The sequence below is a fragment of the Athene cunicularia genome, assembly GCF_003259725.1.
Source record: "Athene cunicularia isolate RWA chromosome 4 unlocalized genomic scaffold, athCun1 chr4_part2, whole genome shotgun sequence".
Classification (NCBI taxonomy): Eukaryota; Metazoa; Chordata; class Aves; order Strigiformes; family Strigidae; genus Athene; species Athene cunicularia.
This window is the reverse complement of record NW_020799099.1, coordinates 7,033,782-7,051,560: the sequence shown is the minus strand read 5'-3', so window position 1 is coordinate 7,051,560 and position 17,779 is coordinate 7,033,782. Positions and strand designations below refer to the sequence as shown.

Genomic DNA, 17,779 nt, shown 5'->3' with positions numbered 1-17,779 from the left:
TTTTTGAGATAGCATATATCCTGTTGCAATCTGTGCTAACAGGACCAAATGCAACACGGCCTTTGATTTTACACTACCACAAATATTGTGGGCACTCCGTTAACTTCAGAAATTCACTTAGGGAAAGCAAAGGGGAGGAGCTATTCCTAAAACCTGAGGCCAAAAAAACCCAGAAGTTCATTGCTTTTGAAGTCTGTTTTAGACTGTTAGACATTAAAAAATATGGGAAAACATAAATTAATTCTTATAGGCTGCTGTTCATAGCAAACTAGTTTCTTTTGCTAAATTTGTGCACAAAACTTCTGAGTTCTTTAATGCTTAACAAACATTACATGTTATATGTAAACAATTAAATGAAAACCAGTAAAAAATGAGGGCATCAAAAGCAGTAACTGCAAGTATTGTGTTTATGGCATTGGCAGCGTGTCCTTCAAAATGTGCCTAGTATGGATTATTATGCAGTATTTCATGTTAGAGGATATATTCATTATTCAACTTCCTTTGTTAGTTTTGGCTTGGAATGTATTTTTAATAATATTTTGATGCATCTTTCTTTAAGCACAGATACTGCATATAAATCAAGTATTTAAAAAATTTGCAGTAGCAAAGCAATTAGCATATTCTAAATTAAGCCCACAATGAAAGATTTCTTGCAACTACAAGCAATAGCTATAAATAAAACCTAAGGCAGCGCTAATAGGCCAGAAAGCAGACTGAAAAGAAATGGTGTTGTGACAACATGTAGAAATTAAAGTGATTTAGGACAAACAGCAATTTTGATTTAGAAGAGAAAAAGATGTTCCTTTCACGTGCTGAGGGTCTTACCTCACAAGAAATATACATTCCACATAAAAGGAAGAAAGAAAAATAAAACACTTTTATAACCACATTGTTATGGACAAATGACCTTCAAAAGCATGCTTTGCAATGAAATACAATGAATAAACAACTTGAAAAAATAAATGTAATCAGTGAAAAATATGGGTCATTATGGTGTAAAACAGAGATGATAGGTGAAAAAAATCCAAAACAAAGCCAAAAAACCCCTGTTTGCTTTTCATGCCAAAATACCATTTTAAAATGCAGCTTGTTTTGGTTTATGAAAGTTGAAATTGACCCTTACACATATATACAGTGACAGTTACGAAGAATGATGAGAAATGATGTATTTGTTTGATATTTAATAATAATTCATTTTTACAAGATACACAGCCTACAGCATTCCCACCTTTAAAATGAATTGGCATATACTGGCAATTCATTAAGCATTAACCCAATGTAATTTACATAAATGTTGTCTTCTGTGTTACAGGTGTGTACTAAATATAGGAGCTTAACTAACACCAAAATTATATTTCAAGTACTATGCAAATTGAACAAGTCGTTCTTGCATTCATGATTATGTAATTTATTTTGGATGATTCAGTGATTATTATTATTCAAAACATGCCCAAAGCACTATCATGTTTTTATATGTACATTGATTTATGCTACACTTCAACAGTTACATCACAGAATAGGAGGATATGTAAAATAACTGATTTTTAAATTTGGCATTCTTTTTCACTATTAACTTGAAATCCCAAATGGCAAAATGAACAATTCAGCATGGTATCAAAATTTTGGCAATACTACTATGGAGGACAATTCTAACTCTCCTAACAGCAAGCTTATTTTAGCTTTTGCTGTTAAAATATGTTTAGTATAAAGATCTAAATCTCCAGGGGTATCACTACAAAAGTATTTCATAAAGAGGAAACATCTCTTGTGATATCAAGCTAGGCATTAGAAGACAAGAAAAGAAGGATTGATTTTACTGCTTTTCTTACTCCTTAGCAAGGTGATAAAGAATGAACATGTTTTGATTTTGTTTTTTTAAAATACAGGATGCCACAGAATTCTGGAATGACATTTCAGGTACGTAAAAAAAAAGTAAATTTTTAGATGTTGTTTGGTGATACTTATGCATGTGGAACTATATGCATTATTTTCATTTTTCCCCCACCAAAACAGACAGGAAAACACTGTCTGTCTTCTGACAGATAACACTAAAAAAAAGTGAAGTGAACTCACATGCTACTGAAAAATTAGACTAACTGTCATCTACAGAGGATTCTATTTGGCCCAAATACCTTAAACTCTCGTTTGGTTCTGCAAAGGAAACAATTTAAGAGATACCATATTTAGATGCTCCTGAATAACAAAGATCTTTCTGTACGAATGAATCCTAATTAGATCTTAGTCATCACAAACATCAAAACATAAAGATTATATTAATCTGGAGCTCAATGAACGTACCTGAGAAATTTCTGGTAGCCAGCATAGTTGTCAAAATGGCCCCCTGTGTACACATACATTTTCTCAAATTAGCATCACACTTGTATAAATCTCTGAATGTGAACATGACACAACGAAAAGGGAAACACGCATAAATTACATCAATTACTATATTAACTCTGAAAGAATGGATTATCTGTGCATTACCTATAATATGTGATGCCATGAGCATGTAAACTGTAATTTAATCTTAATTACACACCTATCAGCAATCCTGATAATCTCAATTATTTACCAATTGTCAGTATGTAATGCACAAACCACGAGTACTCACAGGCACAGTAACTACCAGCAAAATACATAGCTGAATATAAACCAGATTCTACTAATGTGCTTAGATTATTTTTTAGGTAGGAAGAGGAGTTTGTTTGTAATATGCTAATTAGAAAAGTTCACATCCACAAAGTTTTCCTGTCTGGTCCAGAGAAAACAAAGGATAATTGAAAAGAATAACTTTAAGGACTTTTCTTCAACAAAATAATTTTAATATGTATAAATGAAGATGATTGTTATTATTTTGAATCCAACAAAACTATGCCACATTCCACTCACTTTCATTAAAAGTTTAAGATCCTCATGCCAAAAGCTGATCATCTATCAAACAGTTCATTAAAGCATAATATTCAAGAAAAAATTTGCTTAGGGATCATTTGTTTTACACGTGGAACACAAGCCAACATTCTTTTATCTTTCCAAAATTAACTGCTCATCCTTGCTGAAGATTTCATTCTTACCTTTAGTTTTCTTCTTGCATTGAATTTCTTCAAGCAATCTACAGTCTCTTGTCTGTGCATCATAGAGGCAACAGTAGAACGTTGCTAAGACAAGAAGAAAAGAATAATTTTAACACAACCAGCCATATGTCTAGCATTTGTTTTACTCTCCAACATACATATTACAATCCACACAGTCTAAAACTTGTGCCTTTCATTTCTACCCTGTCTGATTGTCCCTTTGTGCAGGTTTCTACACACCTGGGAAATTTCCCAATGAACAAAACCAAAGTCTCATTTTATTCAGCCTTTTCCATGCATAAAGTCCTCTTGAAAGAAAGAGGCACTAAGAAAAACACAGTATCTTAGAACCTGGGTTATGCAGTATAAATATAGTCAAAGTAATATACTGAATTATGATTTTGGAAAATATGTTTTAAAACGGGAAGGAAACTTCTCTTTGGCATTAGTGATATTAGGCGAGGTACAGCAGCAGGAAAAATTCAGCAGTACCTGCATTTTCCCTGTAACTCAACTTTATTTGCATCACAATTTTAAAGGCAAGATAATGCGGCCTACTGGAATGAATAGATTTGGGAGCCAGCTATATGTCTCACTGTGACTGTCAAAGTATCAGCCAAGACTACCCGCAAAGTCAAAGTGTAGAATGTCCTGAGAAATCAAAAGTAGTCCCTGATCCAAGTAACAGGCAGCCTCTGCTACCTGTAAATTGACTTTTAAAAAGTCTCAATTTCCTGTCTTTACATTTCATACTTATTATCATACTGGTTATAGGGAAAGAAGATGTAAAGCATTATCCAACTCCAAGTTACCTTCCTGTACATGTTTTTCTCCAAGAATTTAAAATAATGCTCTCATTTGGCAGTGAACTTCTGCACCACAAAGTCAAGGCAAAGGAGTTAATTTCTGCAAAAATCTAATCCCAGCCTGAGACATCGATATAGGACAGTATTGACTGTGTCTGTATAATTACGATTTTACACTCCCTTAGTTACATAGTTATATGAGTAAGGACAAAAATTATCCTCTAAACACCTTCACTATATGCTGAAGTAAACCATAAACTGATTTGTCTGCCAAATTATCTGCTTAAATCTGTGGAAATTACTTACACAGATCCATGGATGCTTTAGTGCTTCTGATGCTGTGATACGTTTTGCTGGGTTGATGGTAAGCATTTTATTGATAAGGTCTTTTGCTTCAGGAGTCACTGTATCCCATTCTGGTGAGGGAAACTTAAAAACAAACAAACAAACAAAACAAACACCAAACAAAACGTATATGTATATTATCTGGTACAATCTTGACAAGATTTTATCTAAGGATTTTTATTAATAATATTTCTGTAATGTTAATTGCTAGCACAGCTAACCAGTTTTAAGGGGAAAAATGCAGTTTGCCACAATTATGAAAGTTTGAATTAGCCAGCTTTGTAAATAATGTTTTTCTTCTTTACTATTTTGACCTTTTATTTATTTGGTTCAAATGCACAGTATTTCTATATTTAGAATAACATGATGCCAATTGAAATTTATAACATAAAATAACAATGGCAGAATAACAAATTCCAGTCATCCGAGAGGCATGTAGTCATAGAGCACTTAATACAGTCCTAGTTTATACAAAGTCAAAATTATTAAATATTATTATTCAAACTCCTTGTTTGCTTTCTTTCAGTGTAAATCCTATACATAGGATATACATAACTGTATAGTTACGGTGTTTAAATCTAACTAGTTATGAATTTAACACCTCCCTGCTGAGCAAAATATTTATACACATTCTCAAAGTGTCTGCTAAAATGCAAATGGAATGAAAAAACCCTATGTCTTAAATTGCTTTTGTGAAGAGACCTTCACCTTGAGGATTTTGTGTTTTCCACTATTAAAAATATTTACTCTTAAATAACAGGAATTTGGTACTATCTAGGCACAGCATGTCACAAGTGTGTACTATGTATGTACAATCAGATGCATAGTTCAGTCTCTGTGCTTCCTAATTTCCTGCCCTCTTGGTTGAAATCATAATTCCCCACTGTCACCCTGTTTTTCACTGTATGATTACTTGTTCACGAGGAAGAAGACTCGACAGACCATAAGTTTATTTTCACTAAAAGGACATAGCATAACAACCCCCTTTTCAGTAATCAACATCCAGGACCAGATTCAAATAAGAGCTTTTAAAAATACAAGGTTCTGTCTTTTCCTCTTCAGCATTCACAAATTACTTAAATCTGAGGACCAACATCCTTCTGTTTGTTTAATATAATATAAATGGATGGTGTTGCAAAATTGAAGATGTCACCAAATCATCCATTCTTACCAACAATTGTAATGCTTTTTCTTGTAATACAGATAGTCAATGAAACTATTCCTTTTGAAAAGCTCTACAACAGCCTCTATTTCCAAAAGAAGGCAATAAAACAGCATCAAGGTGTATATTTAGGAAGTATAAGAATTCTTAGAAACAACTTAGAATAACTAATTGGCTGAAGTGATAAACCACAAGGAAAAATACAGGCCCTTGGGAGTACACAGAGGTGTGCACAGGCTTGCCAGGATAACTTAAGTTTGCATGATTCATAGAAGGACCAGACAATGAAAGCTTGGAACCATACAGAAATCAGATTTAAATTAGCACAGCATGTTCCCATCCCAATAAGGTTCATGTTACTAAAGCAACACTTGCTATATTGTGTGGCTCATAAAATAACCAATACCAAAAAGTTTTTTTGGAAGCAATTCTAATTTCACTTTTCACTTTAGAAAACTGTTTAGAGGTATAATTGTAAATAATTGAATAGACGGAGTATGGTACGTACATCATAAGCACCAGCCTTGATCTGCTGGTAAAGCCTGTGCTGGTCTTCATCCCAGAAAGGAGGATATCCCACCAGGAGGATATAAAGAATGACACCTGCAGAAAATTCACATTAGTATTAAGTGATTTCAAGAAATAAACCCCAGAAATTCATTTTGCACCAGACAACCATGTAAAAAAAAATGGCTCAATAGTATTATCCCAGCTACTGAAAAATACTGCCTATTCAAACTGGAGAAAACAGTAAATATAGGGTTCAAAAGATAACCTCCTATGCAGTGTGGGCAATTAAGAGTATCTGACACAACATCAGATCAGGAACACTGAAAATGCCTAGCTAGCTGGAGAAATAATTTTCAGTGATCATGGATGCTTAAGAAAGTGCATTTTTAATCTCTAGTTTTATTATGGCTTGTACTGGTGTCTGTAAGATTGTGTTTTAACATGAAAATTTGGGCAGCTCAGTTTATCTGTATATAGATATGTATGTTCAATAGGAAATTAAAAATTCTTTCCGCTAGTCTTACAGAAGTGATACACTATGACTGAAGAAAAGTGCTTTCATAAATACAACCAAATAAGCGTGGATAGAAGTAAAGTAAGGAAACCACCAATAGTTCTCGGCTAGGTAGCTGCCACTTGCCAGTACCTTAACGTACACTGATTCAAGAACTGGATGATAAAGTAATTGTTCTATACTCCAGTTCACAAAACTTTTGGTTTCACAGTTTAAAACTGCAGTTCTAGTATATTGATAAGATCAGATTTCAGGCTGCTTGTGAACCAAAACTAGGGGCCAGCTCACAGTATGAATTATTGTTTTCTAACTAGTTAGGCATCATGTGTCTGCAGCTATTTTTTTAATACTTTGTGAAAGTGTGTTGTATAGTCATGGCCATGAATACCATGATAACACACCTTCACAAATATTTAACAAAAAAAGAAGCCGGTAGATTGACAAAAAATCCAACGATCTCTTCTAAAGTTAAAATTGAATTTTACAAAATACATATTATCCGATACAGAATATTGTGTATTCTGGACATCATCTCTCTCTGCCACTTTATAGTGGACTGATCATCATCTTTCAGAATAATGTCTTACCACATGCCCACATATCCACAGGTTTTCCATAAGGATCTTTTCGTAACACCTCTGGAGAAAGGTATCCTGGAGTACCAGCAAAGCCTGTCAAAAGGCAAGGCAACTATTCTCAAAAGCTCTACATGCTCTGTAAAAAACAAGTGATTCTCACCCCACAAGACACAGGACATTATTTCCCAAGCCATGGACTACTAACCACTTCATGCTGAACTTTTCTTTTTAAGGTGAATCACCTAGAAGTAACAATAATGGGAATGCTTATGCAGACTTGGCACACCCCTTTCTGTCACCATGTCTGGTAGAGTCGAAAGGACAGCAAAAAGCTGGCTGGTTACCTATTTACACTAGCATTCCAGATTCAACAATACCAAGGATCTGGTGACAGTGCAACAAGGGAATGTTTCCTGAAAGATTACAAGATCGCTGACGAAATTTCTGTCATGACTTCTGCATTCCTGTAAGCTGCAGCAAGACATCTAGTAGCGAGGTGCAAATACATCTGGCTCAGGGTCAAGGTCAAAAAAATTAGCAGAGTTGGGGGAGCGTGGGAAACACTATCTCAGTGATCCCCTTGGAGATACTAATTGAAAGACAGAAAATTCACACCACGCATGAGGGGTTTTTTTAAGCATTAGCCTAATTTAAGCTATTTTAAAAGAGATCCAAACTATAAAAATTAAGCCTGTAAACATGGCTTACATGGGATATCTGGGAGTCCATCAGCTGTCATCTGTGAAGACTGTTAGAGTACTTCTACTAACATTTACGGAGAACTAATTAAGAAAACAAAGGGGCAGCTAAGCTACAGTATTGTAACTACAATGAGCATTTCAAGAGCCCTATTCAGTCTTACAGAAGGGCAGATTTCTGAGTAAACAACATGTAGGGCTAGCTTTAAGAAAAGCTTAGGTATGGAGAGATCTTTTATTTAGAAGGAAAAAAAAAAAAAAAAGTAAGAACACTGTTCAAATTTCTTCATACAAAAGTGGAAACTCAATTTAGCCAGTGCCAGATGGTGGCAAAGTAAATGTTCAGAGATGTTTAGGATTAGCTTTCACAAGAGCACAACTGGCTATGATTTAGTATGAAGATGCCCGGTTTAGGACTCAATGTTCTTGCAGCCTTTGCTGTTCGTATTTTGCACAGCTACTTCTAATACAATCTTTCCACTGCAAAACTCATTTCCGTGAAGTCATTCCACTTCTGGAAACCTCCTTATACAAAAGTTTACAGAAAGCATCTCTGGAGTACTCTAGCCTTTAAAATTTTTATGCTCTTCATTCTTTATTCATTACCAGCAGTGCTGCTTTCTTAGGAGAAATGCAAAATCTAGGTATAAATGTAGACATTTCTTAGGACACAGTAAATGATAAAAACTTAATGACCAATAATATTCGGTACCATTTCAGTTAGCATGTCTGCCCTTTCAAGCATCTTTGCCTAAAATGAATGCTTGGAAATTCTTGAAAGGTGAGAATTCGGTGACTTTCATGAAGGACCACATGTCATTTCTGAAATACCACACTGGATTCCACAAAACTTATGAAAGACGGTGATAATGTATTAAGTGTACAGCTAGAGAAAAAGAAAGCCTTTACCCTGCAGCTGGCAATCATTTTAGAGTGGGAGGAGGAAATGAAGGAACCCATTCTGTATATTCTACTGAGAACATAGCTAAAATATTTTCCTGAAATGTTTTTTGCAGTCTCCTGATATGAGAACTATGAACTGTTAAAGAGTACTATCATACAGGAAACACATCTTAAGCTCCTTTAAGAAGCTGAAAAATTTATGTTCTAACTAGCTTTAAATAGAACCGTGTTTCATATCTCTTCTTGGCTGTACTGCTCTACGTTAATATTTTTGTTCATTTTAAAGGGGATGTAAAGTTGTCTTGACTTTCAAACTTACTATAATGCCATAAACATATTATATATCACTTGAAAATAAACTTTAAAGAAAAAATAAATATAGTACTTAGCTAACTTTATCTCTTGATGAAGACATAGAATGGGTCTAAACAGAAATAATTGGTATGGGTTTAGTACAAGTTCTGAAGTTGATTAAAGCAGCAAACACAGAAGAGTACACAGCATGATTTCAGTGAAAAAGAAAAAAACATACTGAAATTGTTAACTGCTATTTATCCGGTAATTCTATAACTGGTCACAGGGATCCCAATAGGAGTGTGTACTCCTCAGAAAACTACTGCTAACAGTAGTCATTACTTTAGCTAAAACAACTCACAAAGCTGGAAATTAACAGTGACTGTACAGCATCTAGAAAAGACTGCATCACCTTGTACTCCTATCATCGTATGATTTAAGTAAGTGTCTAGAGGTCCAAGACAAATGCTGTGCTTTGTTGAGTTCAGTGGTACATGGGTACATGAGATGGCATGTTACCCAGCCGGAATAGCTTACAGTCTCAAAACCCTCTTATGCAAAGATTACATATATACTTAACTTCATAAATGGTGATCACATCTCGAGTCCAACCTGGATTGAAGGTTAACTATAATCCCGCAACACAAATTTAAATTAATGCAGAGATGCATTTTAAACACGCAGCGGAAGAGATTACTCCTGTAAGATCTGCCCTATGCTTTTATCACGCCCCTGCTAAATCTACAGCCTTCGCAGCACTGCTCATCCAAGGGTTACAAAATAAAGTGGCAGAATACACTGTTATACATCTTTGCTAACATAACCTCCCTTTGACTGCAGAATAAAAATTCAAATTAGTGGTCTGGTGAGAAGATATGGCAGCAAGGGCCAAGAGTAAGCAGCTGAGAGTAAGCATAGGGCAAGTAGCCTTCTCCTCCTGCATGGTGGGATCCAAAAGACTGTGTACAACATACATTTAATGTAACTAGCAAGCCAATTCAGTGAAGCTACTCAAATGACTTAGGTGATGTATATTTTAGTTTGAGTTGGAGGGCTGGACTTAATTTGAAATGAAACTAGGCCTAAATTTAGCTAGCTACCAGTGAGTTAAGTACAGTCCTTTCCCTGACTTCAGCGAGGAGCAATGAGTCCGCGTGACACTTGTCCAGTACACTGAACACCTGCTAGAAGGGTGGGGTGTTTCAGCTAAACCCTGAAACACTTTCTACAAACAGGCAAGGAACAGGTTTGTTTTGCAGACAGTCAAACCTGGAAAGTATTCCGCCGTATCCAAACACACAGAGCTCTAGCCAGTTTCCTGCTAAGGCATAGCCATGGTTTAAGCAGAAAAGCAACCATTGCACCAGAGGACTACACCCAAAAAAAAAAAAAAAAAAAGGAAAATAAAAACAATAAAAAAACCACCACATAGTGATGCAGGGCTATAATTAGTATCAGAGCATGCCATGAGTCACTAAGTGCTGCAAAATCCAGTGGAAAGCAGAAAAATCATCTGGAAGGAAGCAAGAAAAAGTTCAGAAGGCTGAACACATCACAGTTCATGTTTTGCCCTGCTAAAGCAGTCATAAAGATGAAAGAAGGCACTAAGACCATTATGGAAAGGTTCTGCAGAGGAAGTTCCAGAAAAGGCACACAACCCACTAGTCTTACTGAATATCACAAATGAAAAAAGGAGCCACATTAAACTACTTACTTTTTATTACCTTGATTCCAGCTTACCTCTTCCTTACATACACATTCTGAAGACATTCTGTTCAATCAGCTTTCTACCAATTTTAGCATGGCAGTCCTCATGATGCAACAAGTCTAAACCAAGCACTTCACAAAAACCAAATGACCAAAAAATAAAGTGCAAGATTGCAGGATTTTACCAGGAATTGCAACCTCCTCTGCACCATCTGCATCCATACAGATGCATTATCCCTGAGGTCAAGCTCATTCTGCTGATTTTTTTTCTTGAGATGCTTCCTGTTTACCTGATGATTTTGTCATTACAGCAAGTTACTTGTGTTTTTTCTTATTTCTATTCCACTCCTTTTGTTCTGGACTATTAGTTAACGTGCAAAAGCAATCTCGTCTGTCTTTTGTGGATTACTGAAATCCATTTATATAAAGGCTGGGATTTAAAACAACAGGCTAGTTTATAAAGCTACCAACATATGTCCAACAGTACTGCCTGTGCATCCACATGTAGTTATACCCTAGATTTTGAAGACTCAATCTCTCAACCCACTGCCTGCACAAAATCCTTTATGCTTTTATTCTAAGCTTTGACAGCAAGCTCACAATCACTTTGTTAATTTTAAACTGCAATTTCTAGCTGCTGTAAGTGAGAATAGGTAGCTGCCCTAAATATTTTGTTTTGTATTTTTTCCTCCTGGGATTTACAATAAATTTTGTCCTGTGCTTCACACCTATTCAAAGAGCGTGATATGTGAGATAGATGCATCATGTTTGTACATGTCCTAGTATTTAAAATGACCAGTATTAAATCTTTTCCACCATTTCCCTTTGGGCATCTGTTAACAAACAATCTGCAAATAGCATTTTTATTTTTAATTAAAAAAAAAAAAGGACTAGTTAGTGGAACTGGAGAGTTGTGTAATATTTAACTTACTACTCACATTCTCTTCTCATAACCTGAAACACTGTACAGGACATGGCAGATAGTTCCCAGGTATCAATTCTGGAGACCTAGTTTACACCGTCAGTTGCCACCTTCTGGAGGGCAGACACCCTCCCTTTCCAGACATTTCATGAGTGAGTCTGAAGTACAGAATGTGCTCTCTTCTGGATGGTCACATACACACAGAGTTTTCTCCCACATTCCCATACATCTTTACATCTTTGACACTTTCACCATCAAGCAAGCATAATCTTGATCCCTTTCAGATGAAGATAATGTTTTCAAAGTCACCAATGGGGCTGAGAAACTCCAGTCCCAGCTTCAAACGATGTTTGTAAACTGTGGATAGACAACCCTTTCGAAACTGTTATGCAAGGTTCCAGATGCTTTGAAGCCCCCTTTACCTTCCTGGGTTTATGCTTTCCATGATCTACTACATGAGTTGCTTACCTATTAATGATTGTACATATTTAATAAACCACATTATTTTGACCTTAGTGGGTCAAAGAACATTTTTATGAACAGTTTCACTTGCAGATGTGAAGGGACAATCACTTATAGGACAGCAATATAAAATCTGAGACAGATAACTTGTACTGTCACAGAAACATCTGGATATGGATGACTGTCAACAGTCTCAGGTACTCCAGTACTTTTTATTTTGTTCAAGTCACATTCCAAAGTGCTTCAGAATAAAATTTTGAAGTATTTTCAGCTGACAGACAGCTGTTCAGACAAAATGTTTTGACTACCAGGCGGGTACATTCAGCAGTATTAACTTACAGTCAGTGTTACTACTCAGTCACCTGAGCACTGATTGGAAACCATCCACATCCCTCCCAGTCTCTACACTCCTATTTCCTTCCTGTAGATAACACAAGAGAAAGCAGGGGAGAAGAGGCTTGTGTGAACCTATGTCTCAGTCAAACTTTACAGGCTGACAAAAACTAGGACAAGATAGGAATCAAGAAACCGAAGTTTCGGGTTCAAGAAAGTCAATGGCACTTAGACTACATGCAAAAGGGACATTTATAAAGCTGTATGTACTCAAAACATGAATTTAAAATCACCCTCCCCCTCCATCCTACCCCATACCAGTACTGGCAAAATCCCAAGTATGAACACAGTTGTGCCAACAGAAGAGACCTTTGCCAATTTATTTTCTGTTGTTTGGCAAGGTGATTTACTTTTGCTAGTGAAGAGGAGGCTATGAGGCAGAGCCACTTCTTGTCCAAGCAAGCTCTGAGATTTGGAAATGTAGCCACAGGTTACTTTTGAAGTGTTGGGGGATGTTTGTTTGGGGTTTTTTCTTCCCCCTTGCCCCCGCCCCCCTTATTAAACAAATGAAGTCTGCTGCCCGGCTCTGTTTAATTCAGTGAGAATTACAGATAACATTCTTCCCGGAGAAAAAGGTCTAAACTGTAGAGACTGAACTATGCACAAAATACCCCTTAAAGCTACATATCAAGTAGTCACACAGCTGCATGTTTCACACTAGGGTGAGAGTTGTGTGTTTTGGGAGGCTTAACAGCTATGCTGTATAAATGGTGAGAAAAAAAAAAATATTTACTTACCAAACCAAGCCTGTTGTTCTCCCTGGACTTCTATAGCCAATCCAAAGTCTGCCAGTTTTACTGCTGCTCCCTTGGATTTACTAGCTAAAAGTAAGTTCTCAGGCTTTATTCAGAGAGAGAAAAAAATTGAGATGAAAATATAAGTAAATATGTTTTAGACAGGTTTTCACTTTTTGTTTTAGTTATGGTAGTCTGGAAAAGAACAAATACTTAACGGAGTGAAAAAGATAAAATACCCATGTGTTTTCTCCACGAAACTGCAAAAATTGCACTTTCCATTCCTACTTGGAAAGAACCACCAGGCCTGTAAACAGCCTTCATGATCCCATGACAGCAACACTAAGGTAAGGACAGCGTGCAGATATACTAGAGAAGGAAGTTGACTGGAATGGTCATACAGAACTGTGACACCTCTTTGTATGATAGGAAAATTCAGAGACTCCTATCATTAGTAGAAAAAATGCTGCAGAAAACCCCCCAAAGATACGTATTCCTTGATTACTAGTCTAATCTATTCAGTTTGCAGGATTGGGCATCTATAACTGTCAAACAGAAATATGTTTTTTTTACCACGAGAGTTTAACAATAACACACATATTATATTTGTATTTAGAGGGCAGGTGTATTTACATCGCAAATCTTTCAGCAAAACCAGCATGGCCACATTTGTACTTGTAGAGAACCTATTACAAATAACAATATAAGTTTGCAGAACTTCACACTTTGCTTTTTTTTTTTTTTTTTAGGGTATGTTGGTCCTATCTGAAATCAAATGCTACAGTATGCTCACTCCACTAAAAATAAAGAAATTGAACATAAAAATGGTGTTCATTCTACTGTTCATAATGTATCCTTTCAACTTCATTTATCAAATACATCAAATGCAAATTTTCCAAAGATAACTTTATTAACTAATTTTAAAAAACACAAAATACTGTAGAATTCACAGATTATTTCAGAGAACTGTGAGCTCTATAGTATTTTCTCGCCATTTCTTTATTTTCTTTCTCCATTATTTTTAAAAAAGGTTTTGTTCTACATTTATGTAATGACAAAACCTCACTTTCAAGGGTATTGCTGTCACTCTTCCAGAAGCCATTTTTGTAGTGATCTGTCACAAGGGAATTGTGATATATATCCAGTCTGGCACTGGGGACCCAATCCTGCAAACTTTTAAATGCGTATTTCATTTGAAACCCAACAGCAATCATATAGGGACTATTTACATTATTCCATTTAATCCCATGCAGGTACTGATCTTGGAAACAATTAAGTTCATAAGCCTCTTTCAGCAAAGGCTATCTTTAATGTTTCTGTCAAGTATCCAGCAAAATATTCTTGAACCTAACTAAGTTCTCAACCACGGTAGTACTTCTATTAACACCACAACCAGCCCTGACAAACTCTTTAGTCTAAAGGTGTTTTTTCCCCTCTCACTAAACTGTAAAGGAATGTTTTTTGAGCAACTTATACCATTCTCTCACTCATCCCTTTGTTGCTATGTCATAGGAAAGACAGTGTTAACCTTTCAACAGTTACTTGATTAATCTGGTATTTCTACATTTTTAAAAATTGAGATTAAGGTCTCAGAATAAAACATAATCTTTATATTCACTTAAATTATCAGTAACCACTTCAACTACATTACATCAAACTGACTGAACAGCTGAGGACTACTCTCTAGGTTCATCAACACTGATTTAAGCAATATCACACTGCTTGTCATTTAACTACATCAATTTCAACATACAGTCACATAGTTCTTGAAGGTTTCCTATCAGAGTGAGAGAAGTTTACAGTAATTACATCTTGGAATGCACTTCTTATATAACCTCTAAAGCATTTGGTACTATTTGGTTGAGACCTTCATCAAGCCAAAAGCAGTGACATGCCTCACCCCTTGAGTTCAAACACAAGCACTAACCTACCAAGCGCATACCACTTTGCAACATGTGATGCCATTCAAAGTAGTATTTTGTGGCTTCTGCTGCTGTTTTTTTGTTTGTTTGCTTTTTCCCTTGGGATTTTTTTTTTTGTTTGTTTTAAATTCCATTATGTGTCTTTAGTTTGCCAATCAAAGTTCTCTGAAGAAATACCAATGTCATAGGTGAGTATGAAGCAGATTTCCCAATTCACTCCTATGCCAAAGACAATGTTGTGTGGCACTATGCGCTTAAACAACATGCAGCTGTCATTTCAGGATGACGAGAGGCATACTAGATAATTATCATGCATTAACTTAGAATGACTGCAATTACTTGGAAAACATTAACAGCCCAGCGTGGGCCACTCAGGACTCATACTGTGGATTCAATAGTGTCACCTTGTGTAACCGGTAGACTGGCTGCAGTCAAGCATGTAGAATGGCAGTGTTAACTACTAAAATTACTTACAAATAAATTAACATGATTTATGCCTTATTTTTTCCAAAGGTCTTTAATTCTTAGAGATCAAGTACTTAGGCATCTGTGTATTTTGCTTTGAATATAACTAGAGCTTCCCCTTTTTGGGGGAATGCAAGAGGGTCATATAGATTCACAAAAGCAGCAATAGTGCTGACTGCCAAGAACTGGAATCCCTATGTAGAAGTGCACTTTTACCACTTGTTAAAGACAGACAGCCACTAACAGGTTAAATTTTTTCTCGATCTAGGATCCACAACCATCCTGACATATACCAAGGATTATAAACAGAACAGCAACAAGCACTCTTGCAGGTTATAAGCTGCAAAGGCTCCTCTCTGTTTGCTACTGAAATACGCTAAAACCAAAGTTAAATAAAACAAGATGGTCCAAATTATCCTCCTCTCGTTGCCCTCCCCACCCCCAAACATGCCATCAAATTGTGATCCAGGTTATTGGAAAAAATCCATCAAGTTTTTCAGTTTAAGGCCATAACCATCTTCTACAATGTCTTTCAGGTCTGATCTTGGGCCTGGGCATCTTCTTTTTGGTATAGAGAGGTCTACTGGGTTTCACTACAGCCTTTCATTTCACTCTTTAGTTTTTTTTTTTTTTGTGGTTTTTTTTTTTGTTTGTTTGTTTGGGGTTTGGTTTTTTTTTTTTTTGCCACAAAGTAGTAACTGAAGAAGGATGGTTTTCTGCTTCCTGAAGTTTTCACTTTCAGAAATGAAACTGGGCACTACAGCTTGGCAGAAACATTTTTTCTCACACTGTTTTTCCAATTCATCCTGGATTTGCCAGAGTAAGAAATCCACATATGCTTTGGAGCAGGGAACAGCTGGATTTAATGCATTTCCAAAGAAAAAGTTATTTTGTGGGAATGTATGGAAAGTAGTAGAAAGCATTCCTTATTCTGTCAGCTTGCGTGGCTACAACCTTTTTTTTTTTTCAATTCCTTTTCATGCTAGATTAGTAGTGCAAGGTATGGTGAGGACAAGAATCACTGGAGCAGATGGACAAATTTCACATTCTTTCACTTAAACTTGTCCCACGTTATCTGGCTGCCATGCAGGATTTATGGATTAGATAGAGACTTGTCAGTGTCCTGTTGTACAGCTATGGCACGGGAAAACCCAGAAGCACAAAATGGGTAGAGAATTTTGTGTATGTGTCTTTGAATTCCACCATGCTCTCTGAGTTTTCAGAGTGTAACCCTTTATGTTCCTATAGGACAACAATAGAGAGTTTATAAATTCAGACAATGACTACAGCAGTTATTTATTTGGAAGTGAAGGATGGCAAGAAACATGATGGCATTCTGATTCCAACGTTATTACTAATGATAACCACTAGAAAAGTGCTATCCTGGGAGGAAATTTCCGGTCCCCATAATCATTCAGAAAGGAAAATAAAAGACAAAGAATCTGTGCCAGAAGGAATTAGCATGTTTCGCTGACTTAGCCCACATACCACTTTTTCTCTGCCTTTGTAAAGGATCTGGTATTTCAGACACTGCACTTCCATTTGATTTCAAAATAAGCAATCTTCCAAGTCCTGTCCCTTATCCACAAGACTAATTTACTACCAGCTTTGAGACAGACTTGTCTCTCTGAGCTTCCCAGTAAAAGAAAATTATCTTTACTTGTTTCTCTCCATGCCAACATGTTTTAAATGCAGAGAGCATTTCTGCAGCAGACATCTCCAGCCATTTGGATATGTACATGGTTAAGAAAGAGATAATGCTCTTCTCAACACAAGAGTTTTCTTTCTGAAGCTTCCATCCCATTGCTACCATTCGTCCAGCAGGAGCTTGACTCCTCAGGAGATCATGGTGAGAACAGTGTAGAAATTCCTGCTTTCTAAAGATGTTCTATAGCTCAGTTCGTCATCGGGAGGAGAGAGAGGTCTTTGTGGCTGCAATAGCATAGTGGCTGGCCTTCTGTCACTAAAATGCACAATGAGCAAATGCTAGTGTGCTTCCCAGAAGCACTCCAAGTTATGCTGATGAGAGACAGCAAGTTCCCCCCACAACCTGCCCCAAAAGCTCTGCATGACAGAGAAGAAGATCGGGTATTCAATGAATACACCAAATCCTATAAAAGCAACTAATGTTCTCCCTGGTACTGACCACAGGTGCTGGCTGCCTTCACAGCCCAGATCTGGACAGCTAGGTATTGGCAACCTTTAGCTGATTTTCTCCAGTGAATGCTAGCGGTTCGTTCTTGTGCACAGGTGAAGCGAAGTTTAAAAAAAAAAAAAAAAAAAAAAAAAAAAA

The 17,779-nt window shown here is 36.4% G+C and overlaps 1 protein-coding gene across 42 annotated transcripts in view; it reads right to left on the bottom strand.

The window, feature by feature from the left end:
• CAMK2D (calcium/calmodulin dependent protein kinase II delta) overlaps positions 1-17,779 on the bottom strand; it is a 161,617-nt gene that overhangs the window by 39,344 nt on the left and 104,494 nt on the right. For all 42 annotated transcript variants that reach the window (XM_026847789.1, XM_026847791.1, XM_026847802.1 and 39 more), the window contains exons 7-12: positions 13,103-13,205; positions 6,996-7,079; positions 5,893-5,987; positions 4,184-4,306; positions 3,072-3,155; positions 2,299-2,341 (exon numbers count right to left, since the gene is read on the bottom strand). In XM_026847789.1, coding sequence (XP_026703590.1) covers positions 2,299-2,341; positions 3,072-3,155; positions 4,184-4,306; positions 5,893-5,987; positions 6,996-7,079; positions 13,103-13,205 — 532 coding nt within the window. The remainder of the gene's footprint in view (positions 1-2,298; positions 2,342-3,071; positions 3,156-4,183; positions 4,307-5,892; positions 5,988-6,995; positions 7,080-13,102; positions 13,206-17,779) is intronic.